The following is a 25,870-nucleotide window of genomic DNA, read 5'->3' as shown; positions in this document are numbered from 1 at the left end:
ACTGCGCCAGTTAGGTTTCTAATGAGGACGTTCACAATGCCTAATGGAAGCCAAAGCTTGCTCCCCATTACGTGTCGCCAGAACCAACCTTCAGATTCCCGATAACGGGATGGCCATTAGGTGCTGGGCCGCAATTAATTACGGCTGATTTAGCATTTGAAAGCCGAAGCTGAGTGGGCAAAAAAATTCAATGCCTAGAGGAGACACTCTTTGCTGACGCGTCCCTCAGCTTGCCGCAACTAACGCTATCCGACAGCCATCATCCTGACTTCGCGGCGACATTTGCTGCGGCCATCCGGCGAGGCACAGCCGTGCAGTGATAAAAGCCGTTCGTCGAAACACGCTGAAATGCCGATATCTCGGTAATGATTGAACAGCGTGAGGCTGGAAATGCATCCGGCGGTAGACAACGAGCATTATGCACCACTGTGATCACTGAATGCGTGCTGTCGCGATGCGTCGAACCTTGCAATGACCCCTTCTTGTTCCTTTATATTTTAAAACTTTGTACCTGAGCGTTTTAAGGCTTCGCCATTGTGTTTTTTGTACTGCTTACGTATGACGGCTATTGCATTTTTCGAGCAGCTAAGGCATGTGCATATATCGTCGCTCTTTCTACAGTTGCCCGCTTGAGATTTCACTGCAGTGCTTACTTCGTAAGCTAACGAATTATTCGAAAGTGCTAGTCTATCAAGTGGGTCTAGTGTGCTCACATATAGGATGCCTAATTTGCTGCTTTGGCGACAACAGCCGCGTGGTGCATATGCTATGGAGACATTATTGCAGTCTGTTTGATGTAGGGCAGAAGGATGTACATGACCAGATGAACGTGCGAGCTCGGGTTAGAAAGGCTTGTGATTTGAAGTGATGGAACGAATGCCGTTGTTGAGAACAACCTAATTAAAAAAAAAAGAAAAGTACGTCTTAAAGATAAAGAAGAAAAGGAATTGAAATCAGAAATCTATGCGAACTAAGATTGGCCCAATCACAGCAAAAGATGGCAAAGCATCACCATCTGATGTAATTATTACCTCATCAAAAAGAACGAGAGAAGGCAAGGATGTTGACCAGAAAAGCGTCTGGGTGGCTACCATACGCCGGGAGAAGAAAACAAAATGGAGAGGCAGGCAAGGAATATGCACTGAACATGTGCACGCGCCTGGACCCCACATCGCTGTGAGATGCTCAAGCACGGACCCGTAGTTTTCAAGAATCACAAAAGGGCCTTCATTGCATTCTGGGTCAATGGTCAGTGGAGAGTGTATTCCGGTATACTTATACTGTTTTATCGCTGCATACATTATGCTGTATGTGAAATTAATTTCAAGCCGCTGTGCGATTGTTCACGTTATTGTGGTGTGTTCAATTAGAGGGCTGTGGTAGCCTAAGCTCGTTTTTCATTGCTGAGTTAGAGTTGTAAACTTAATAATTCAGTTCTAATTTTGTTTTAAAATTTTCCTGAAGTTTTCTGAAGGAAGGACGGCATAAATAAAAAAGAAACCTGCTTCTGCAGTCACTAAACTTTAACTTTCTTTTTGAAGTCCAGCAAGCCTCATCAAAATAGTCGCAGTAGTTGCTGAGCAAAACAATTTCTCCACTCCAATGTACTGAGATAGGAGCTCCCGAGATTGATTGCTGACAGTCCTGCATGTTAGTGTCCGCGGCTTCGAGGAGAACATGGACCTCCTATAGTGCTACTGTCCTCAATTTGACATACAATGACAAGTGATGTCCAATGTATTGAGGCGACCAGATGATCGTCCATTGAGCGTGCAGACACTACTGGAACACCGTCCCCATTAATCATCGGCCAAGAAGGCAGTGAAAGCACCTTTGTTCTTTTTGAAAACGACTGACTCATGCGAACACCTTTGACGGCGTAGTGCAATCTAAGCACATGCGCGTACGCACAGCTTTCCCCTCTTCTTTCTATTTCGATTTTCCCTTCTTCCAGCGTAGGGTGCCCAACCAGCCGCCGTTCTGGTTAACATCCCTGATTAGTCTCTTTCTTGTTCCTCTCTCTCTTTCCGAGAGGTCAAGCTTACTTTGAACAGCATCCCCATCGCCATCGTTATTCTGGCCACCTACTAGCTTCACCTCTGCTCATAGAGCTGAAGCGCCAAACTGACAGAGGGGACAGGGAAACAGACACAGACAAGTCAAGTTATTTTTCAAGTCACTTGGGTATGTCGTGTCACGCAATTATCTGTGTCTGTTCCCCCGCTTCCAGTGACGATATCGAGCTTCAAATGTACTTATGGAATACCAACTAACTGGTACCAAGGCTTGCTCAGATCTACCTTCACCATATGATGATGATGATGATGGCGATCCTCATCATCATCATCATCATCATCATCATCATCATCATCATCATCACCACATTTTGATGTACATTGCAGGACGAACGCCTCTCCCAGCGATCTCCAATTACATCTGCCTGACACCTGTCGGACCACTGTATGTGACTAGTGTTCCTGTATATGCTACCGCAGGGAGCACAGTTGCGCATAACCTTTCCGGTGTCGCTCGCATCGCTATTTGCCGAGCACTATCACGTGGCGCAAAATTGACGTCAAATGTTCAACTGCACCGCTGCGAAGCCGACTTTACACGCGCGACGCAGACTCGTCGTTTCCGTCAGTGCCATCGACATAGCAATCAGTGGACCGTCGAGCGTACGTTGCATTCTTCGGCTGCGGGTCGCTGGTACGGTATTCGACGAGAGTAAGTCAAGGACCTTGGTGAAGTGATACGAAACGCATCATAGTGACACTTGTATTCCAGTAGGACGGAGTGCTGCGCACCCAACTGCACAAACAAACACGGGAAGTGGCAAAGCTTCTTACGTGGTGCCGGGCGAACTAGACAGATGTGCGCCGGCGATTGGTATGGCTACTGCGTACAGCCCGAGACCGGGCGACTCCGAAAGGGACCAGGATATGTGGAGTGCGTTCACCTCGTGTACACTAAAGCAACGTTCATACCGAGTAACACCACTTTTAACGGCGAGATGCATACGCCTGGCACGAGAGGTTGTTCATTTTTTTTCAAAAATTTTGGCGTACATGTGCAACGCGTCACAGACGCGGGACGAAGAATGAGCGATATGTCCATGTCGCTCTGCACATATACGCTAACACTGTTAACTTACCAAGTCGCCCAATTTGCTGTGTTGCTTGTACGATTGTTCTGACTATGCGGGTCTCGAACAGTGTTTTCAAAACAGTGTAAATACTAGCACGTACAATTTCTCTCTTCTGTTTCTCATTTTATTTTTTTGCAGACGTTGTAATTTTCGTGTAACTTTGATTGATGTGCTAGTGTTCATTCTTGCGTAGTAAGCGAAAACCTCACATGCTCCCGCTTAGTAGACAGCTGTGATAGCCTCAGCATTTACCGCCTGCAATACCTTGCTTACTATATCGACTTTAGTCGACATGAGGAATGTAAAATTCTGCCTGTATGCTTAATAAGCGCTGTGTTACAGTAAGTTAACGTGAGTAGTATGAAGAGATTAAGAAAAATGTGTTCCCATATTACAGTCTGCAATGTGTGAATAATTACTACGCAAGTTTGCAATCTTGGTGTGATTAGTGCAATAAAAATAAGCTGTAGTTACTCTTAATGGCTTCTTGCCTTTCCAGTTTGAATTCTGCCTCCCAAGGCTCCAAGAACTAGCACTCTTGCTCTGCTGCCATTGACCAGGCCACTGGTCATCCATTCCCTTGTACGAAATAAATTTGATCTACAAACTCCTGTATCTTGAATCTTCTAAAGCGATTTTATTAAAGCGAATCTTTCTTTGCCTTTTCCTTCGACATTCCCACTGCTGCTGCTGCTGTGGGCTGCTGTCGCGCACACCACCTCGGGGGTGGTTCAGAGCATGTATATAGGTGACAAGCGTGAGTAAGACAGGAAAGGCGACAAGAGACGCTCGTTTTCACCTCACCGCGTCGAATCTGCACAATGCGCTCTGGAGCTTCCTGGTCGTCGCCACATTAGCAGCTTCACAGCTGTAATTATCCGTGACTCCCCTCAAAAGCATTGCAGAAACTGCAGCGCTTCCCTTTCTACTAACGCGGGAGGACAGAGAGGACGCAGATAGAACGGTAGAGAGGAGAAGAAGGAGAGGGAGGAGATGAGGCAGTTTCCATATAAGAGAGCGGGGAGGTGACGCGAGAAGGCAAGGAAATCCAACCACTATACAACAGCGTTTCCGGGGAAACAGGATAAGCTTAAGTTCAAGGTACCGTACAGTACGTTGCTGCTATTTCTGAAAAATAAACCCCATGCAAATACGTCAAGCGGGCAACTTACGCAAGGCGTGCGGAAGCAGAGCCGCATTAATTAAGGCGCACTACAGCTTTACGGCTATGGCATTGCTCGGGGTCGCGGAATTGATCCCAATCGCGGCAGCCACATTTCGACGGGGGCGAAATAGAAAACGCACGTGCACTTAGATTTTGGGACACGTTAAAGAACATCACAGTGTCAAAATTAATCCGGTGTCCGCTACTACGGCTTGCCTCATAATCTGAGTGTGGTTTTGACACATACAGCCCCATAATCCAATTCCAGTTTAATACTTCTGCCCCAATGCGATGTGTCATGTGAGGAAATGACTACGCTCAGCCTCCTCAGAGGTTATAAACTATGGCCCGCCTCAAGCAAATACCTCTCCCTGTGTGTTCTGTGTACTACGCAGACAAACAGCAGGGCTGCACGCAAGGTAACGTTTAACATGAACTCACCACTGTCATGTTGGCCTAAACGTTCAAGAAAATAAGCTTTAGCCATCAACATTACCGCTAATGATCGCCAATCAAAGCATCCAGCATGGAAAGCTTCGCTTACATCGATTCCCACAGTGCGTGAGATCTGCATATTTTTTTCCACTTGGATATTTGCTGCTAGGAAGCAGCTGTTTAGTATGTGGTGTGAATGAATCGCAAAAATAAGCTATTCCTAAAATATGCGCACGTGAACATTTGAAATGCATTTAAATCAACGCATGTGCACCGCACATACCGAAAGGGTACAGCTGCTGTGAACGATGGTTGAGGAGGTTAGTGATAAATCACGCTCGGTTAACGGTCACTGACATAACTGCAGTAACAATATTTCGCTTGGCGACGATCATTAATCGGCTGGTTTCGGCAGCCAGAATGCGCTCACATAGTTCTCCACTTTACGTGTGTGAAGTTTTCTTTAAGCATCCTTCAAAACATTTCTTGCCTTCCGGCCTCGGCGAGAAAACTTCATATGCATGCTGAAAAACATTGCACCGCTTTTTGTTGGAAGGTACTGCGGGTTTGCACGCGAACTTTTGAGCTGTTCGAGCCACTGGCGTAGTCAGGATATTATTTCGGGGCATCGAGGGGGGTCCTGCCCCCTATGTGCACGTTCGTGCGTGTATATATATATGTCCATACAAACAAAAAAGTTCGGGGGGTTCAAGCACTACTCCCCTTCCGTTACGCCAGTGATCGGAGCATAGCCTGCATTAAAAAGTGTCATCTTGCTCAGCATTTGCGAACAGTGCCGCATGTAGGTCGCAACCAGCAGATAAAAAAGCAAATGGAATACCGCGCGGCATTTGCCCCCGCGCGCGCGAGGAGTGGCTTCACTGCATAGCTGGAACATAATGCCGGATTTATGCGCAACTCTGCTCCCTGCGGGTGCATATACAGGAACACTATATGTGATCTTTTCCAGCACTGCGTGACAATTTGGCTGACACCAGCAAAGAAAAAAAATTGGCGAGAGCCAAGGGCACTATACTAGCCCTGGTGCAACCAAATTAAGAAGGGCCACTAAGCTTAAGAAAAGACACTCCCGCTCCCTTACCAGTATAGAAACTGGCCTGCCTGATGCAGTACTCGGCCACTACCTCCCTCATTACTCTTGCAATTGGCCCTCACCATATACGGCGGCGAAAAACGAAACTTTGTCTGCAACAGGAGATTGAACTCTTCCCTGCGCGTCAGTGTGCAATTGGAGGGTAAATATATATAGGCTCGCCATTGAGCTATCGCGCGACACTCGTCCATAGCTATTTACGCAGGATTTAGCGCTCCGCGCTGAGTCGAAGTGGTGGCGTCTGAGCACGTATTTCGTAGCCAACACAAGACAATACAGAAGCGGACAGTGATGACTACGTTGTGCGCATCGGCAAGTTCGTCTTGAGACAAGTGCGGCGCACGCTGCGAGAGCACGCTGTTGTCGAAGGAAACAAGTTCAAAACTAAAGCAACTGTTGCAGTTTGTTCGTGTTTTTTGCATTCCGCCGTCACTGTGGAATGCCACAACTGTGGCCGGGAACTGAAGATGTCACCTCACGCTTAGCTGCCCACTAAGCCATTGTGACAGGTACATGAATGTAGGTCACACTGCAAAACTGTGCGAAAAAAACATTAATGACACAAAGGAAGACCATGGGACAGGTCCTTTACGCTTCGAGCATTCTTTTCAGCAGTTCACCACTAAATATTTTCGTTATATAACCTAACCTTTAATTAACATAGTCTATTTTTCAGTGCCTATGTTAATAAATTTGGATGTATAAGCGAGCCGCATGCGCCTTATACTCGTTAGGCTTCTCGCTTTAAAGCTTTGTTATTTCGAGCCTTTGTGCTTGAGAAGCTGGATCCCTCGAAAGGATACAAGGAAAATTAAAGTTATTCACAGGTAATCATGCTTAACTCGAGTGAAAATAATGAGATGGAATTATAAAATTACCTGCCACGGTAGCTTACGGCTGTGGCGTTCCTGTGCTAAGCATGAGGTCGCGGGCTCGATCCCCGGCAGCGGAGGCCGCATTTCGACGGGCACGAACCGCAGGAACGCTCGTTTACCATGCGCGCTCCATGTACGCCAAAGCGATAAATACATTTTAATAGTTTCACTTTAGGGCAGATGTAGAAATTGCAAAATTGAAGCTGAGCAGCAGTAGAATAATACCTGCTTATCAGTAATATTAAGACTAACGCCACTGTTTCGAAATATCTGTCGTAGAAATGTGCTACGAAATATATTGGTGTTATAGTATATAGTTTTCTGAAAGCTCCATCCAGCAGCTCGGTACAATAATTGCAATGCCAAGATTCCGGGCACGGATATCTCGAAATTGGTGCAAGTTTCGAAATTTCTGCCCTGCGAATACGGCTTCATATCTATGCGGCTTCGTTTCTGCAGTTTCAACATGTGCCCTAAAATAAATATTCAGAAGGTAATAAGTAAATTTATAATTACATTTAGCTTTAGTTAGTAGCAAGCGTGCACTGGAATAAGATCTGTGAACCTGCAACTTTATTGACATTGACAAGTTCAAGGAACGGCGCACTTAACAGAGTTGAATACAACGCCAACCGACCACTATTAATCGCATTAAGCAATTGAAGTTCCTGGAAAAAAAAACAAAGAAAAACACGAGGCCTTGGTGAGGAAATCACAAAAATCAAAAATAAAGACATATGCGGAAACTTTTTTGGCTGTTTTACGCGTGGATTGTTTGGAAACGTTTCTATAACTTACTTCCAAAATAAAGATAACCGAATGCCTGTAAACGTCAAACGAGACACTCTACCGGCACATCCAGCATAATGAATCCCCCTCTGCTGACCTTTTATGGAACGTTTGGACCTGCATATTTTTTGTATATGTGCTCTCTGAAATCTTCCTTTTCCCACGTCGCGTTCGTCGCTATTACCTTCATTAATTAGGGAAACTCTGGGTCGCGGTAGCTGCGGAGAGTTCGCTGCATTGAGGGTATTCACTGGCGCATATTCGCGGGCGCTTAATCCGCCGCGCTGGGATACGCAATCAGTTGGCCCTACTGGCTGCTGGCGGTCTGACGTCGCTGCGCCTCTTGCCGAAATCTGAGCGCGTGGCGGCTTTAATGTTGAGCCTGTACCGTGGTGGGGGCCTGGTGGATGTTTTGCAGCCCGATCGATGACGGAAAAGCGGCGTACTTTGCGCAGAGCACAGGTGGGTGCCTCAAGGGAATCGGGCATCCGTGCGAGTGGATCGCATAAAAAGGCACTCAGGCCGCGAGACTCCCACGCTAGTAGCCGAGCTCGCCCACGTAGGAACCGAAAGAAAAGAAAAGAGCAGCCGGTAACTCGCGTCTGGCCTGTGGTACACCGGAGAAACGCAGACCAACAGGCTGTTAGTGGCTCTAGGTATAAAAAACTAATAATAATAAATAAAGGAACATCGCAAGAATGCGAATGAAACTCACAACACTCTGCTTCGTTCGCAGCCAGGTGGGTTTTGCGCACGATGGATTACGGCGGAAGGAAACTGCATTGAGGCTTCTTTGCAAGAGTAAACAAGAGTGGCTGTACTTTTATAAAGAACTAGTTGTATCCTCTTTTTTGCTGAGAGTAGGTGCAATTTTGAAGTCGATTTTTCCTTGCACACAGTTTTGTAGAAGAATAACAAGTGATAGGCATCAGCGCGACAGTTTCCTGCTCGTTGGACCTACGTGATGCTTGAGTGAAATTTGTCCTTACTCTTCACGCCTTGCACCTCCGGTAAGCGATAGGCAAGACTAAGGAATGAAATAGCCGTGAAACTGGCGGAGATTGTTTTATAGAACACTAGAAAACGCATGTGGTTCCGTAATGAAATGTTAGGAGCATAAGGCGTCGCAAGAAGCCTTACATCGTCTCGAGCGAGAAAAGTCAGGCTAATGTGGTTCCGAAACAATCACACGATTGCGGCGTGGTTTGTCTTGCACCACTCTCGCGTATAGGAGCGCCCCCTGACAAGAGCGGGGAAGCACGGTAGAGCAAACTTGCTGGGTGTCATTTCCAGGTTATAAACAGAGGGAATACTACGTGCCTTGATTTACTTTCGGAAAAGCCTAAAATTGACGTCCTTCGCTGAAGTTACGGTAAACCGCCCCGCAGGTGCGCAGAGTTAGCGAAAATGTGTTCAACGAGAACAATGTTGCCGACCCATCGGGGATAGAGATGCTTCAAGGTGGACATATGGTGGACATACGAGATTCAATGTGGTGAACAACAGACTAGTTTCGCCTGTTCCTCAATATGGCTGACGCGTGACAACAATAATTCTTCAGCAATTATTTGACACTGGTTCCGTTCCACATGACTGGAGAATTGGGGAGTTCATACCAGTTTTCAAGGAAGGGGAGCGATCATCCCCAAGTAACTACCGACCCATTTCGCTAGCTAGCGTATGCTCTTAGATCCCGAAACATGTATTTTACTCCAATGTCGCGACATTTCTAACTTCCGTCAACCACTTTTATACCAATCAGCATGGATTCCGGAAAGGCCACTCGTGTGAAACACAAATAGCTTTGTTCCTGCATGACATTCATTACAATCATGACAGCAATATCCCAATCGATGCACTGTTCGTAGACTACGAGAAAGCATTCGAGAAAGTACCCCATCCACGTATTTTAGTCAAACTCTCTCTTTGAACCTTCATCCGCATGTCCTTAACTGGATCCGAAACTTTTTACCCGACCGCATGTAATTTGTTTACGCTAAGGGTTCTCGTCTTCTTACACATATGTTCTTTCAGGAGTACCCCAAGGCACAGTTTTTGGCCCTCTGCTCTTTCTAATGTACATTAACGACCTGCCTTCTCTAGTAACATCTACCATCCGCCTTTTCGCTGACCACTGCGTAATCTACTGCCCTATAACTAACACTGATGATTGTTCTGTCCTCAAAAATGACCTGAATAACATACAGAAATGGTGCGCTACTTGGCTAATGTCCCTGAGTACTGCAAGGACTGTGCTAATTTCTTTTCACCGCCGCTGAAATTATACTCTACCAATTTATAAAATCAAGTATACAACCATTATTTCCACTAGCTCCGTTAAATACCTTGGAGTTTACAATCACTAGTGATTTATTATAGTCTTACCACGCTAACCACATAATAAGTTCCTCTAATCGAACAATTGGGTAGCTTCGCGGTAACCAGCGCATGGCACATTCTTCCTTAAAATCAATAACTTACAAAGCACTTGTACGACCTAAACATGAATACGCTCGCGCTGTCTTTGATGCACATCAGTCTAACCTTATTTCCGCTCTCGAAGCAGTCCAAAATCGTGCTACACGATTCATTCGTTCAAACTATTCACGATACTGTGGTATGCTTGCTATAAAGATTCAGTTACAACCGACCTCTCTCGCTTCCCGTCGCCGTATTTCACGCCTCTGCCTTTATCACAAGTTTTTCCATTCTTCACCCCGAGACAGCCAGCTCACCCAACGAGCGCGTCGAATACCACGCACAGGCCATCCTAACAGCGTCATCCCACATCGTGCCCGCTCTACTACGTTCCAGAAGTAATCTTTTGTGCACACAGCTCACGACTGGAGTGACCTTCCTTACAGCCAAGCTCTTATCTCTTATCCCGCCGATTTCAAGAATGCAATCGAAGAAGCTATGTACTTTTCATAATTCTACGCAACAATCACTGTTATCCGCCATTTATGTGCCCACCACTCATGTAAAGTCCCGTCTGGGGACCCCTTCAGGTTCAAATCAAGTAAACCAGTTTGTGGAACAACACAAAAAATTTATGTGCATCTAATGTGGTCGCTGTCCCAGGGCCTCTGCAACTAGGAAGCCGTCCTAAATTGCTTATACACGACGGGTGAGCTAGTCAATTTCAAAGATTTTCAAAGATTATGAAGTGCAAATCTGCCACATACCTACAGGCAAACTAAAACCAGCAACTAGTCAGAGTCAAGGACCGCGTCCAAAAAGGAAATTACCGTGGCATCGTCTGCAAGATTGCTTACCGAGACTGCCAGGCGTTCTAGGTAGGCGAAACTGGGAACCTAAAAAGAGCTGGTCCAGCCGCGCTGGTTCTTCGAGAAGCTTGATGCCTTTTCCAGTAAAATGTTTTCAATCCGCGAGTTTATTACGCCCATTTCTACGGCTTGCTTAAAAATGAAATATTAAATCTCTTGCGCTCCACTAGAGACGACGTATCGAACGTTTTTTTGCGGCCCAAGGTAAGCGAGAATCCAAAGCATTGTTATCGGAACCGAAGCCAAAACAGAGCAAGACCACGCGTCTAAAGCATCGGAAGAGAAGGCTAACGGTAGGACCAGCCACTCAGGCCCCTCGCGGCAGTGACGTAGCTCGGCCGCAGGACCCTACGGAAGTGTCTGCTCGCTACCTTTATCTTTCTCTATGCTATAGTGACTGAGCCACCACGGCAGGTACTCAAAACTTCACGCCCTCATTCAACGTTGGATTGAGGTATCAGTTTGGTGTGAAGTTCAGTGTTTGACGGAAGCCCGTCTGGTCGGGATGAAACATGGTTAAAAGGTTAACAAAAACCCGGGGCACTTCGCCGACCAAATAAAGATTTAAAAGAAAAGAAGACGTTTCGGCTCCCACACGGGAGCCTTGTTCACAGGTAAAATAAACAAAAGTGCTCGAGCAGCTCGCTTAAATAGTCTAGAACACGTGACGCAGGCAGCGCGCATACACTGACGGCAGATTGCCATCGCTCCTGTTCAGAGTGTGTGGCGTAGTCTGGATCATGAGGGACTCAAGATAAAGGCGTCGAGATAGCCCTTTTTCCCTGGCAAGGACACGTGCCTTCCCCCAGTCGATTGCGTGGCCGCTTGAAGTGGCATGCTCAGCCAAGGCACTGGATTTCACATTTTCTTTTTTGACGTCATAATTGTGCTGTTTAAGACGCCTTTCAAAGTCACCAGTTTCGCCAATATACACGTAGTCGCAATCCGTGCATGGGACAACGTACACAACACCTGGGAATTTCTGTTTTGGTAATTTGTCCTTAACATTGACGAGTGATTGCCGTAGTTTCTGGTTTGGAATGTGTGCCACTTGAACATTGTATGAACGCAGAATACGGCTTAGAGCTTCACTCGTGGATGGGATATAGGGTATTCCGGCGCGCTTTTGACTAGAGGCAGCATGGGGTAACTGTGGACGTGCCATTTGTCGTTCGACAGCATTTAAGAAAGAGCACGGGTAACCACAGGCTGATAGTTCCCGCCGTACCACGCTTACGTCGGCTGCGTAGTCTTCTTGTCTCGTGCAGATTTTCTCCGCGCGTCGTAGAAGCGTCGAAACCACTGCCCTTTTGTGAGAAGCAGGTTGCAAGGAGCCGCGCTGCCTGCGTCACGTGTTCTAGACTATTTAAGCGAGCTGCTCGAGCACTTTTGTTTATTTTACCTGTGAACAAGGCTCCCGTGTGGGAGCCGAAACGTCTTCTTTTCTTTTAAATCTTTATTTGGTCGGCGAAGTGCCCCGGGTTTTTGTTAACCTTTTAACCATGTTTCATCCCGACCAGACGGGCTTCCGTCAAACACTGAACTTCATTAACCTTCGTCAGGCGTATGGCCAACCCATCGTTCAGCAGATTCGCCAGTTTGTATCACTGTCGACGCGAATGGCAGCTTTCCGCGGCCACCTCAAGTTTAACTCTAAATGCAAGGCTCTGGGTTTGATCCCTCGTTCACTACGTCTGGGAAGACCTGTATCGACACGCTTTGGTCTCAGCGTCATCGCCAAAGCTGAGCGGCAACTCTTACAAGCACGGATCCAAGACTGCCGGGAAAAAGTAAGAACTCTGGAGAACCAAGCTTTCTTTGCCCGCCGTCAGCTGGAGTTTCGCTTGCCTAACGATTTCGCAAGCGTGCAGCTACATGCCAATTTTCAAGCAAGCCTTCGTGCACGGAAAGATGATCTGTCGCACGACAACAAGATTCGCAGACTTCAAGCCCAGCGAAACGACGTTCAGCGCAAAGCAGGAAAGTGCACGGTTCTCAACATGTCCTCGTACAAACCAGACAAAACTGAGCTTTCGGTCCTCAGCCTTGGCCTCAACTTCAACGCCGGAGCTGCAAGGGATAAAAAGAAGTTTGTATGTGCAGTGGAGAACGCCGTTAGCCAAGTTGATCCCGCGCACCGTGATGAGGCCCGCACTCGTGTTGTGTCTGTTCTCTCCAGACTGCGGGGCCCCCCTTCTTCGGCCCTGTCTTCAGAAGAGCGTCAAGCGGTGAAGAGGCTTCGCGGCAACTGCAAGGTCGTGATCCTTCCCGCAGACAAAGGGAACGCGACTGTTCTGTTGGACAAGGTCGACTACTCCCAGAAGATGTTGACGCTGTTAGAAGACACGAATACGTATGTTCAACTTGACCGGGATCCAACACCCAAGGTGCAAAGAGACTACCAGAAGCTTCTGGCCGATGTCTTTCGTGTGGTCCCCCCTGAACGCAAGTCACTGTATTTTACATTACTTTGTCATAATGGTTCGGCCCCTGCTCTTTATGGCCTCCCCAAGGTTCACAAGCCAGGCGTTCCCATGCGTCCAATTGTAGATTTCACGCGTTCACCCCTGCACAAGCTATCAGGATTTTTACATCGTGTCATTTCGCCCCTCGTCGGACAACGTGCCACTCACATACGCAATTCCTACGACTTGATGGACAAAGTCCGTGACGTCGTACTGGACAAAAACGACATCCTGGTCTCTTTTGACGTGAAATCGCTTTTTACTAGTGTGCCAACGGAACTGGCCGTGGATGTATGCAGTACCGCTCTGGAGTCGGATGCCACTCTACCCGAGAGATCGCCCATTGATGCACCGGACCTGGCTCGGCTGTTACAGTTCTGTTTAGCAAATACGTACTTTACGTTCCAAGAGTGTTTCTACAAACAGTTCCACGGAACGGCTATGGGAGCTTCCATATCGGTAACTGCCGCTAACTTGACAATGGAAGCACTTGAAAGTCGAGCACTCGCTTCGTTCAGCCCTGCTCCGAAGGCATTCTTTCGCTACGTGGACGACTGTTTTTGCATCATTCATAAAGAAGCAGTTCAGTCGTTCACTTCACACCTGAACAGCATGGAAGCAGCGATCCAGTTCACGGTAGAAGAGGAAGTCGACGGCAAGCTTCCGTTCCTTGATATGCTGATTGAAAGAAAGGGGCCTACTTTGTCGTTTGCAGTTTACAGAAAGCCAACTCACACAGGACGCTACTTGCATTTCGGCTCCTTGCAACCTGCTTCTCACAAAAGGGCAGTGGTTTCGACGCTTCTACGACGCGCGGAGAAAATCTGCACGAGACAAGAAGACTACGCAGCCGACGTAAGCGTGGTACGGCGGGAACTATCAGCCTGTGGTTACCCGTGCTCTTTCTTAAATGCTGTCGAACGACAAATGGCACGTCCACAGTTACCCCATGCTGCCTCTAGTCAAAAGCGCGCCGGAATACCCTATATCCCATCCACGAGTGAAGCTCTAAGCCGTATTCTGCGTTCATACAATGTTCAAGTGGCACACATTCCAAACCAGAAACTACGGCAATCACTCGTCAATGTTAAGGACAAATTACCAAAACAGAAATTCCCAGGTGTTGTGTACGTTGTCCCATGCACGGATTGCGACTACGTGTATATTGGCGAAACTGGTGACTTTGAAAGGCGTCTTAAACAGCACAATTATGACGTCAAAAAAGAAAATGTGAAATCCAGTGCCTTGGCTGAGCATGCCACTTCAAGCGGCCACGCAATCGACTGGGGGAAGGCACGTGTCCTTGCCAGGGAAAAAGGGCTATCTCGACGCCTTTATCTTGAGTCCCTCATGATCCAGACTACGCCACACACTCTGAACAGGAGCGATGGCAATCTGCCGTCAGTGTATGCGCGCTGCCTGCGTCACGTGTTCTAGACTATTTAAGCGAGCTGCTCGAGCACTTTTGTTTATTTTACCTGTGAACAAGGCTCCCGTGTGGGAGCCGAAACGTCTTCTTTTCTTTTAAATCTTTATTTGGTCGGCGAAGTGCCCCGGGTTTTTGTTAACCTTTTAATCAGTTTGGTGTGTTATAGCGAACACTGGACTCGCGTGTTCCTTGCAAGCCATTGTTAGAAATGCCTGCTTCAAGTCGTCGTTTGTCTCTCCCTGTGAGACCCAACATGCTGCGCACTGATCGGCAGTCCTGACAAGCTATTCGCCACAGCTTTGTGTCAGCTCATTATCCGGATTTAGGTGAGGTCGTTCGGCTGAGACCTCGCCGCATAGGCCCCATGTTCAAGCAAAGACCCACGAAGCGCTCGCTTATTTCTGTGGCAAAGCCACAAACACCTGTCAATAAAACGCTTTCGATGGCTGGTTACTGAGAATCTGGAAGTCTGCTTCCTGTGCGCTATCTTTCGCAACATCCGCTGTGGTTGCTTAATGGCTATGGTGTTGGACTGCTAAGTACGAGTCGCGGGATCGAATCCCGGCCACGGCGGCCGCATTTCGATGGGGGCGAAATGCGGAGACACCCGTGTACTTAGATTTAGGTGCACGTTAAAGAACCTGAGGTGGTCCGGAGTTCCCCACTGCGGCGTGCCTCATAATCAGAAGGTTGTTTCGGCACGTAAAACTCCATAATTTGATTTTTTTTAAATCTTGCGCAACATTAGCTTGTCTGTGAGCCTGCTTTGCAGCTTTTACATGCCTGTATCTTAAACGTTAAATGCTCGAAACACCCCTAGCCTTAATAAATAACTTTATCGCTGGCGGATGCCTGTCTCCCTTTCTTTGCAAAAAGAGCTCACGCCAAAGGCTACAAAATATATTTTTAAAAGCAAAGTTGCTTGTTCAAACAACTTGCTTCCCAGAACAATTATTCCAAAAAAGAATGTTTGACATTTAAGGAGGAGTAAGCAAAGAGAGGAGGCTGTGCAAAGCTGAAGGCCGATATCTTTGGGAACCGTGGTACACATAATAACTTAAATATATAGTAATTGATAGATGACATTATTCACAGCTAACCTTCTTAATTGTTCTGCTGAGTGAAAATAGATATCGAGCGAAAGCGAGAAGTATCCTCCACGTAGATGAAAGAAAAGAAAAAATAGAAAGGTTGAGAAGTCGTTCTTAGGAGGGAAGCCTCTGGCCTGCTCTACCATGTATAGAGAAAGGAGACGAGAAAGAAATGTAACCGAGCGGTTGAAGATGATGGTGATGAGTACGGAGAGCTTTGTGCACCCCCAGCTCAACTCAGACAGAGTCAGGGATTAGAAAGCGGTACTACAGGCTACAGTCAAAGTCGTAACGAAAAAAATATAAGTAGTATGCTTGCTGCACATCGCGCACTCGAACTGCCTGTTCGGTTTCCAAGAACCTTCCTTCATAGGAAGCTGTCCTCAAAGCAAGAAAATGACCAAGAAAATGTCTGACGAAGCAATTGGCATTATCAGTCGCCCTCAGGATTCTAGCAAAAAAAAAAAATACGAGATGGTTTTCTAGAGTCCTTCATGCCTCGCAATTTGAGTTATTTTCTCGGCATATCTTGGGCAGCTGTTGCCAAGTGAACCCAACGCGCAGCCTCAATCTGCGGAGTAATGTCTCACAACGTCATCTCTTTCTTCACAGAAACTTGAGTCATAAGTCTGTATCTAGTCTAGACAGGCAATCTTGGTGGTAGTTTGCACGAGCCTACAGTGCGACATGCAGGCGCTTCGGATGGCAGAAAATAGCCGTGTCGTGAAATCAGTGCCTGCAGAACGCAACACTTAATGCAAGTTTCGCTTCTGGGTGTGCCCAACCTTTGCCCCGAAATACGAAAGTGACTAGTGATCAATCAAAAGCTATGTCCGGATCTTAGTGAATTGGCTTGGTGTGCAACGTGGCACTCTTCATTCACGCGTTGTTCATGCAGTCCTTTTCCCATTGGTGACCAGTTGTTTGTAGCTCGGATTTTCAAACTCAAACCATTGTCCATTGGCATGGGTGTACTGGAGCACATTGGTCTTAGTTCTTTCCGAGTCACAGCTAATTCAGCTGAAGTTGTAGACGTCTTGTATGCAATCCTCAGATGTAGCAGAAGCCCGAGTTGTTTAACCGTCCACAAACACACGAAAAGTGTAGTCGTATTTCTCACAGTTCTAAGATAACGTTAGCTGTTTGAGGAACGCCGTTAGGGTCCTTGATTTTTTTCTCTATCCTAGATACATATAACATGCGCTAAAGCCATCCCCAGCAGTGGATATTTATGGATTCTTAAGGGCTGGTGTGAACATAGCGAGCGTGAAGTCCCGTGCCAGTACGCGAAGTACCCTAGTAGCATTCAGGTGTGCTAGCGGTATCAACTATAGTGAATTTATAGACCTTTGCATTCGACCAGGACTGCGCCGACGCGATGCTTTTCTGTTTTGTTGGTTGTGGCTAAGGCCTCATTCACACAGCCGTCAAATGTTTCGTCGCGTCACCGCCAAGTGTATATATATATATATATATATATATATATATATATATATATATATATATATATATATATATATATATATATATATGTATATATATATATATACAGGCACGACGGAGCAGTTTCCAAATAAGCGACGGCGGTGGTGATGCCGACCACAGCGCGGTTTTGTACAGTGTTGACTGAACGGTCCCACGTCCGCCTAAACCTAAAGAAATAGAATCTACATTATGCATTGCATCTGTTCAATAATTTTATTTTGCTGTAATGTTCGGATAAACTAAGAATAAAGTGTTTAATAGTACATTACCAACACTCTCCAACGCCATGCAACCATACGCAGTGACGTTGAGATTTGCGCAACCTATCCGCTAAACCACTGCTGTTGCCAGCTGCAACTTTGTAAAATGGCTGTATTTGGCGACGGCTTCTTAACTTCTGATTGGTCCATTATGCAGGGGCGAGGCTTGTCACCGTGCTGGGGACTGAAACGTAGAGCCCCGCTTTACGTCGCCGGCGAACCGTTTCTGAGGAGAAAACGATTCGGAAACATTCTCCTGACGAAAACTGGTGCCGTTGCTGTGACACGACGGAACGTTTGACGGCTGTGTGAATGAGACGTTAGAGTATAGCATTGACAAAATCTTTTGCCTTCCTTGTTTGAATGGGTGACAACACTGCCTGTGATGCCTGTGGTCTCGAACAGACATTTGAACACGTTTTGCGCGACTGCCCAGGATATAATGTGCAGAAACAAACGCTCGCGACTGCGCTAGCTTGAACCAACGACAGACTGTAGCCAGAACAAGTCGTATAGAATAGCGACCTCACAAGCCGTTGCAGCAGAGGGCTACGAATGCACTGCGGCCGTTCTTACGGACAAAAAATCTACACAAACGACTTTAGCACTGATGGTGCTTTTTGGCCACATCTGGGCCTTGCGTCAGTAAACCCAATTAATCATCATCGCTTTAGCACTGACAATTGGTAGTTGTTATCCTGTGCTGTGAACAGCCGTGATAGTGTTTCATGCGTTCTGTTTCTTTCTCTTTATTTCCTGCTTATCTTTTAAAGTCCCCCTCTCTCCTCCATGTAGGGTAGCAAACCAGATTTTTCTTCTAGTAAACCGCACTGCCTTTCCTTTCCTGCCTTCCACACCTGGCACTTGCGCCAATAAATCCCATTCATCATCATCACTTTAGCAATGACAAGTGTTAGTTGCTATCCTCTATTGTGAGTAGCAGTGATTGTGTGTCATGTGCTCTGTTTCTCCCTCTTTATTTCCTTCTTATCTTTCTAACCTCCCTGCCTTTCCTTTCTTTCATTTCTTTCTCTCCTAGGGGTTCATACTTAAATGGTGTTCTGATATGATAGCCCTTGAGAAACCAGAGCCCGTCCCTGCTTGCGGAAGCTTAGGCCAATGGTGAGTGTAATGCCCCCTGGAGCGTAGTCGTAAGTGAGCTCGGAGCGGTTCTAGAGAAAGGAAGCTTCGAACTGCACAAGTACAACCTTCTTGATTATAGTTGGTAAAGCGTTTTTTTTCTGTTAGACAAGTATGCCTATGTGCAAAGCCAACTTTCTGAAAGCAGACGTAAACAGTCGGAAGCAACAATTGGTTTATGCGGCATAGCTGATATCAACGCACATAGAAAAGAGCAACGCACAGCAGCGCAACGCAGTTAAACTGAGGTGAATATGCGTGTTTTACTGCGTTTCTATTTCCTTGAATGCGGAAAGCTGCAACCAAAGAATGAATGAATGAATGAATGAATGAATGAATGAATGAATGAATAGATAGATAGATAGATAGATAGATAGATAGATAGATAGATAGATAGATAGATAGATAGATAGATAGATAGATAGATAGATAGATAGATAGATAGATAGATAGATAGATAGATAGATAGATTAGTGACAGGTGTCACCTTGAGATAAAAGAAAATTTAACCCCGACAATCATATGCATAATAATTTCGACGTTAAGTTAGCGTGCCATCGCCCTGCATTGCCGCAAGCATTTCAAGCAATGTCATAAATACGTTACAAATAGGTTCCAGGAGACTGCATTTTCAGACTCACGCTATCTCTCTCTTGACAAGTAGAAACGAAAATACGCAGCGCAGCCCGAAAGTCCTCAGAGAACTCGATGGACATCTCATAATTACCGGATGGAGGTTCTGAGGTATGTGCGGTGTAACGACCAGATAACAGACAAGAAATATTCGGAAAGTTTTTATTGTACATAAACAGGCTCATTATACAAGTAGTTTTGCAGAACTACTTGACTGACACGACACTGAACGAATCGCTTATGAAAGCATTTCGAACGTTCTCCTTTTCTATCGCAAAGTTTGAATTTGTGGTGAACAGAGCAAAATTATTGCCTACATTCTTAGAATGTAATCTATTCGGTGAATTATAGCACAAGATATGCCACCATTCGCAGTGAACCAAGCTATTATACTTAATTCGCGAACTTTGTGATTTAGCCTGTAGGTAGCTGGTTATGATGTCAGATTACAGTTCTGAAAAAATATTTTGGCAAAGGCCTCGATTATAAATTCTAATTGTGAGAACTTCGTCAGGGAGGCGTATTTTGTAAACTTTACTTGAAGGAGAGAAATGAGTTTTTGACAACATCGTGGTGCATGGACGCGTCAATAATATTCTATTAGGTCCTCGTTGAGACCTGGCAATAACATGCAAATGTCAGTTTAGCCAGAAAAAAGAAGATAACAAAAGGAAAACTACACGGTTCATGGCTGCGCTGTTCCTCAAGGTTTTGTGCGGTAGCGACTAATAAGACGCTTTAAAATAACATAGCGGAGGGGAGTGACGATTTCATTGAGCTGCCTATTACATTTGCCATTTTAATCTCACCGATTTTGTCTCCAAGGCGACAGCGTGAAATTGACCTCTACGTTTTGGAGGAATGCAACGCAGCACGGAGAAAAGAAGGGCCCGCGCCTTGCCGTTGTTCGAGAAGGATCTATACTTTACTTGTATGTTTCATGCGCAACTCGTTCGCAAGTTTGGCCTTGAATTCCAAATAACGTCTTACTGGCGACGCCTGAACAGATTTGCTCATATATATATATATAAGACTCTCAGCTATTAATTGTTAAACCTGTGAAAACAAGACATTTGCTCCAAAATATTCTCCTGAGAGGTACTATTAAAGAAAAAAAATATTTTCCATACGCAGTTGAACGGAACGCTATAATTACTCAGTTATTGCCTCGATTATACGCGAAGAAGGTTCAAAATGTTGCCGGGAGTGCTCTTATGACGCGCATGAAGTAATTTACGAACGAATATTATTTTTTTTTAAGAAAACGAAGGTATTTGTTGTTCTTCAGGGAATCTACAAAAGAGATTTCGCCCCTGGACAACTTGTTTCTCCAAAATTTAACAGCTTTTTCACGACCTACAAAATGCCAAGACGCGGTCGAGCGTGGTTTAAGCCACGCTCGTGTGATTGATGAGGCGACTCGCACATTGGGGTCATTAATTTTTCACTCAAGAAGAAGGATCTCGACTTCCGCCATCAGCGGGCCATCGCGCAGCTGTCGACTTCTGCTCGAAAATTGTCGGGCTCGAAAGAACAGCGACAAGAAAAATAAAGTTTAATCGTTCATGCACCGCCCGCGCGTCCTCGCTGCAATTGCCGTATTCGTTGAACAACATCTCCGCGATGTTCGTTTGCACGTCCTACTTGTTTCTATTTTTTTACTTCTAAAGAGTTCCTTTCTCTCTCTCTCTCTTTTTTTGTTGTCTTCTGAGCAGGATTCTGCGGATAGAAACGGGAATGGTTGCTTTGCTTTCCTCCCGCATTTTCTCTTTTCTTGCCGGAACGGGCGCTGTCCAGACTCCCATCACACGAATTACGCTGCTCCAGTCCGCGGCCAATGCTAGCACCACGGGAATGTGTCGTCGGCGCCGGAGCCGTGTTGTGGGATGATGTTCGAAAACCCAATTTGTCTCCCAGAGAAGCAACCCCCCTCTCCTCCCTTCTATTCCCGTCCCCTTCCCATTCCCGCACACACACACAGAGTCATCCTGACTCGAAAAGAGGGTTTCATCGTCACTCTTAACGTTGTACGCTCACTACAGCGGGAAGGGAGGGTGCTCCGCGGTCACGTCAGCGTGAGACGCTTTTCAGATCTCACCAGGCTGCCACGCCGTTTGCAATCACGCGATGGTCTTGGCATCGGGTTCTCGGGACAGATCCACGAAACAGCTACAACCTACAATGCTCTTTATAAGAAAGAAATAATAATAAAAAAAATGAATGAAGAGGCACCGCGTATCCCCGAAGCAGGCCGGCTTCTCATTTTCGGACGGCTGCACTTAAGCACGAAGACGCCCAGCGAATATCCCTTTCCCCATAGCATCCGCCTCATTTTCACCTCTATCAACGCGGATAATTTGTCGCTGTGTGTCTCGCTCTCGGATCCCTATACGCTCTCTGTCGCCACGGGACAGAGCTCGCACGTTCGCACACTGGGACCTCGGAACCAAGCGCGTCGCGGTTCAGTGAGGCGACATCGCCATCACGCTCTCCTGAACCGACGACGCCCTGAGCGTGTCCCTCTAAGCTGGAATAATCTCCGTTTTTCTGGTTGAAGAAGTCGGAGACACTTTTACTACTTTCAGTGCGCTCCTTTTAGTCCGTAGTGACAGACTGTAGTGTATATATATATATATATATATATATATTCAGCTTGATTGTGTACAGAGTGGACAAATGAGGCACTTTTCCGTGCCGGTAATATTCGCGCTCGATAAAGTCAACGCAAGAATGGGATGCAGACGAAGCATTTCTAAACAACCGCTATCCGTCTTTGAAAGGCCGAAAGGGCGAAAGACGTGGCACGAAGGGTGAGGACGACACATCGCAGAATTCTGTCCATCTCTGTCGCTCCAAAACAGGGAAGTGTTATTAAATGCGCGTCAAGAATGACATTTACAGTCGGTATTCTTTGGTGTGCAGTATACGTCACAGGTTATGATGAGGGGGAAGGCTAAAATCAGAGTTGAAATTGAGCGCGATCCTTTCACTACGTGTCTTCGCGAATGAGCTTCGACAGTAGTAAGACTTTGAAGACACTCAACGCTTCGCGAAGCGGGCGTTTGGTTGAGAGGATTTGCCGCGCTTTTTTGTTTGGAAGTCTTCAACCAAGAGTTGCTTATATTTCTTTTTTTTTTGAACACGCACTTTGTAATACCATAATCCGCTATATTTACGACCCAAAACTTTCTTGATATTGCCACGATCTTGTAGAGATTTAGGCCTCCAGGTCTCTGCAAGATGAGTTTATCCCGGAAGAGCTGGAACGCTTAAGAGTAATGCGAATCTATATAGTTTAGCACACTAATTGTAAGCTCAGTTGATGAACACCCTTGTACGTTCATTCGGTGAAATATTGCTGCAGCTGCCTATACGCGTCTGGGAACATGTTTTCGACGCGTAAATGAACATTTCCGTCAAGACAGTAATGGTGTTGCTCAGCTCCCGTTTGCACCACAGTAATAATCACACGCATTCTTCATAGCTGGTTGCTGGCCTCAGAAGTACCAGTATTGTTTACTGGTAAAGAAAGTACAGTTATGGCGACTATATTGGGGCACAGAGGAATTGATAACTAGGTCCGCTTACAATAGCCTACAGGCCCCACACTCTAACGATAGCAAGTTCTTGCCAGAAAGTAGAGCAGTGCTATATCTCACAATATCCTCATTTATTCGAGGTCGTTAAACGACACCCTATGCTTTATATGCTCGGAGAAATCATCGACTTTGTGCACGGGCTATAGCCTACTTCGTTTAAGCCAATTCGCAATTGCGCGCTACGGCGAAGTGATGTCGGGCGACGCAACACTTGTGCAAAAGACGAGGTGGTCGTCGTTATTAAATGCAGCAGAGGAAAAATCGTCGGACAGTGCATGGCACCATGGTACTCAGAATAGCCGGGAAATGGCGTTGGGGCACTGAACCAGATCACAGATTTTACACTAAGACGAGGGATCTGGCCTTAGTTCACGATTTTTAAGCACTACTCACCAAGGTCGTCGATGACGGGAGCCAGCCGGAGCATGATGCCCACCAGCAGCACACTCATCACAAAGAGCGACACGGCGGTGGTGATGATGATCCAGCGCGCCTTGCGACTCACGTCCTCGTCTTCGTCCTCCTTGGTCGCTGTGCCGAGCCCTCCGCCACGCACCCCCCTGCCGCCCCTGGCGCGTTCACCGTCGCCGGACGCCGCACAGAGGGGCCGGTACTCTTGCGGGCTCTGGTTGCCCAGGCAGGAGGAGGCCCTGGGCGGCGAGATGGAGAACACGAAGCGGGACGCCGGCCGCTCCTGCCACGTGGGCGTCGTCGCCAAGTCCGTGGGCGACACGTCCGAGTACGTGTGCAGCTCGGTCGTCGGGCTGTGCAGGCAAGACGAGCTGAAGCTCTTGAAGCGGGGCGTCGGGGGCAGCGTTCGCGGGGGCTGGACGCTGCTGCTGCTGCCGCCTCCGCTGCTGCTCGTACCCGCCATTTCGGCCACGGGTTCAGCGAACGTGGCGTGGCGGTTTAGCGTGGAGTACGGCCGCTGGCTCAGCGTTAGGCAGCCGCGATTCGGCAGCTGGTTAGTGGCACGACGCGGCGGCGGTGTGGGGACGGGCACGAATGGCACGTCGAACGGAGTCAGTTCGCGCAGCGGGATCGACTGTCGTGTCCGCGGCGCGCTGCCGCCGCCGGCGTTGTTGCCGCCCGCGGGGTCTCGGCTCGCCGACGCTCCGACTGCGGCAGCTGCGGCTGCTCGAGCTGGTTGCGAGACCAGGTGGAGCGTGTATAGAGTCCACAGCGTGACGGCCTTGGCTCGGGTGCAGACCCGACGTCTCGCGGCCGGCACACCCTCGGGCGAGTTCTAACGCCACACACTGTCGAGCGGGAAGCACGAACCCGGCGGGTACAGTAACGAGAAACACCACTCGCGGCGTCGCGTGAGAAGAGGCTCGCCTTTGAGAACAATAAACTAAGCGAAAACACAGTTCGGCTCGAACTTTACCGTATTTTTTACTTTGAATGGGTAAAAAAAAGGAAAGCCCGCGAGCGAATCACGAGAACGAAAAGGGGGCGCATTTGGGAAGAACCGGTGCCAACAAAGAAGGCTCGTCTAGTTCTCGTCGACAATTTCGGAGAGCTTCGGCTGGCTTGAATGGAAGCTGTTTAGATCGGCTTCTGCAATGAGGCTGGCGGCATTGTTGCGCGATGTCGGAAGAGGAGCGCTGAGGCGTATTTTCTCGGCGCCGTCTCCATCCTACGACGGACTGCCAAAGCGCGGTGGCTGTTCGTGCAGGTTTTGTGTCTTTCTTCAGTTAGGCCGGCTAGCCTCGTTCCAGTCCATTAGTCGGCGATCGCCAAAGAAGAAAAGTCATTTGTCGTTCTGCGCCCCAGAAACAGCCGCTACCACAACAGATCGACTTCTGATCGGCTTTCTTTGGGACCTTGTTACGCTGCTGTTTCTGTAAGCTTGAACGAAAAGCGTCGCCTGTTTAGCGAATGCGATAAACAGAACACTTGGCCTGTACCGATTGAACCGCTGACTCTCCACTTGTAGGAAGCTCCGAGTGTCCCTTCCCAGTATTCTGGACCTTCGAGGAAGCTCTATACCGACTGGCACTTTTTGTATCCACTTCGTGGCATGCGCCGTTTTCTTGAGCAATGCGAAAAAAAAAAGTTTGAACTCGACGGGCCGACAAACGCAGGCACGAATCGGAAGAGGTGCTCTCGAGTCGAACGCTTGAGCTCTGGCGGTGACTCTTGGCAGACGAGATCACGACTGGTCAATAGGCAATGATGATGATGATGAAAGGAAGATTGTTTTGGCGCGCCACGTACACTCACGATACAATAATAAACACGGTTTATGATTTGACTAAATATCGTGGTTTTTTTCCTCTCTCTCTCTCTCTCTCTCTCTCACTTTGATTAGTAAGATGCAGTAGTTCCTTTACGTCTCGATGCGTAGCTGCCCAGCAATGTCTATGAGTTTCCGGGCGGCCTGCCTGCCGACACGCTGTGTCCTTCGTGGCACTCAAAACGCCAGAACGCGTCTCCCAGACTTGCCCGGCTGCGTCTCACAAGCCGCATGCTGAGGCGGTGTCTTCGTGGCTAAAACACTGCTCGGTGGTTTCGGTAGTAGCGAGGCGATGCGTCCTCTTGCGGGGACTTCCCGTCTACGCCCGACGCCCAGCTCCACCTCCGCCGCTGCCCGAAGCGCGAGCTCTGTCGGCGTCCAAAATAAATAAACCAAATCATCTTCTCGCTGAAGCTCGGTCCTTCCTTTCAGACCTCCCTTCCGGAACGGGTGTTTTCAGAAGTCTCTTCAACGAGCCACCGTAGGCTCCTTTTCTGACAGCAGCAGCTGTTAAAGAGAAGACCAGCACTCGTTGAAATGGTAATCTCACCAATGGAACCAAGTAAAAAGAGAACACACAGCGTTGTAGTAATTATCGGCGTTTCAAAGTGTCACATATAATGCGGAAGGTGAATTGTGAATCGACATTTCCTTGCTTTCTCGTTTGCCTGCAGGTACCGTTTACACAGACTGATAAAATTCGAAAAATGGTAAGT

The 25,870-nt window shown here is 47.3% G+C and overlaps 1 protein-coding gene across 1 annotated transcript in view; it reads right to left on the bottom strand.

Annotated features, from left to right (window-relative positions):
• LOC142583068 (uncharacterized) overlaps positions 1-25,657 on the bottom strand; it is a 197,213-nt gene extending 171,556 nt beyond the window's left edge. The window contains exon 1 of the mRNA XM_075693354.1: positions 23,309-25,657. Coding sequence (XP_075549469.1) covers positions 23,309-23,789 — 481 coding nt within the window. The 5' untranslated portion in view covers positions 23,790-25,657. The remainder of the gene's footprint in view (positions 1-23,308) is intronic.
• Between the last annotated feature and the right edge of the window lie 213 nt (positions 25,658-25,870).

This window comes from Dermacentor variabilis, chromosome 5 (genome assembly GCF_050947875.1).
Source record: "Dermacentor variabilis isolate Ectoservices chromosome 5, ASM5094787v1, whole genome shotgun sequence".
NCBI lineage: Eukaryota > Metazoa > Arthropoda > Arachnida > Ixodida > Ixodidae > Dermacentor > Dermacentor variabilis.
This window is presented reverse-complemented; position numbering and strand designations above follow the sequence as displayed.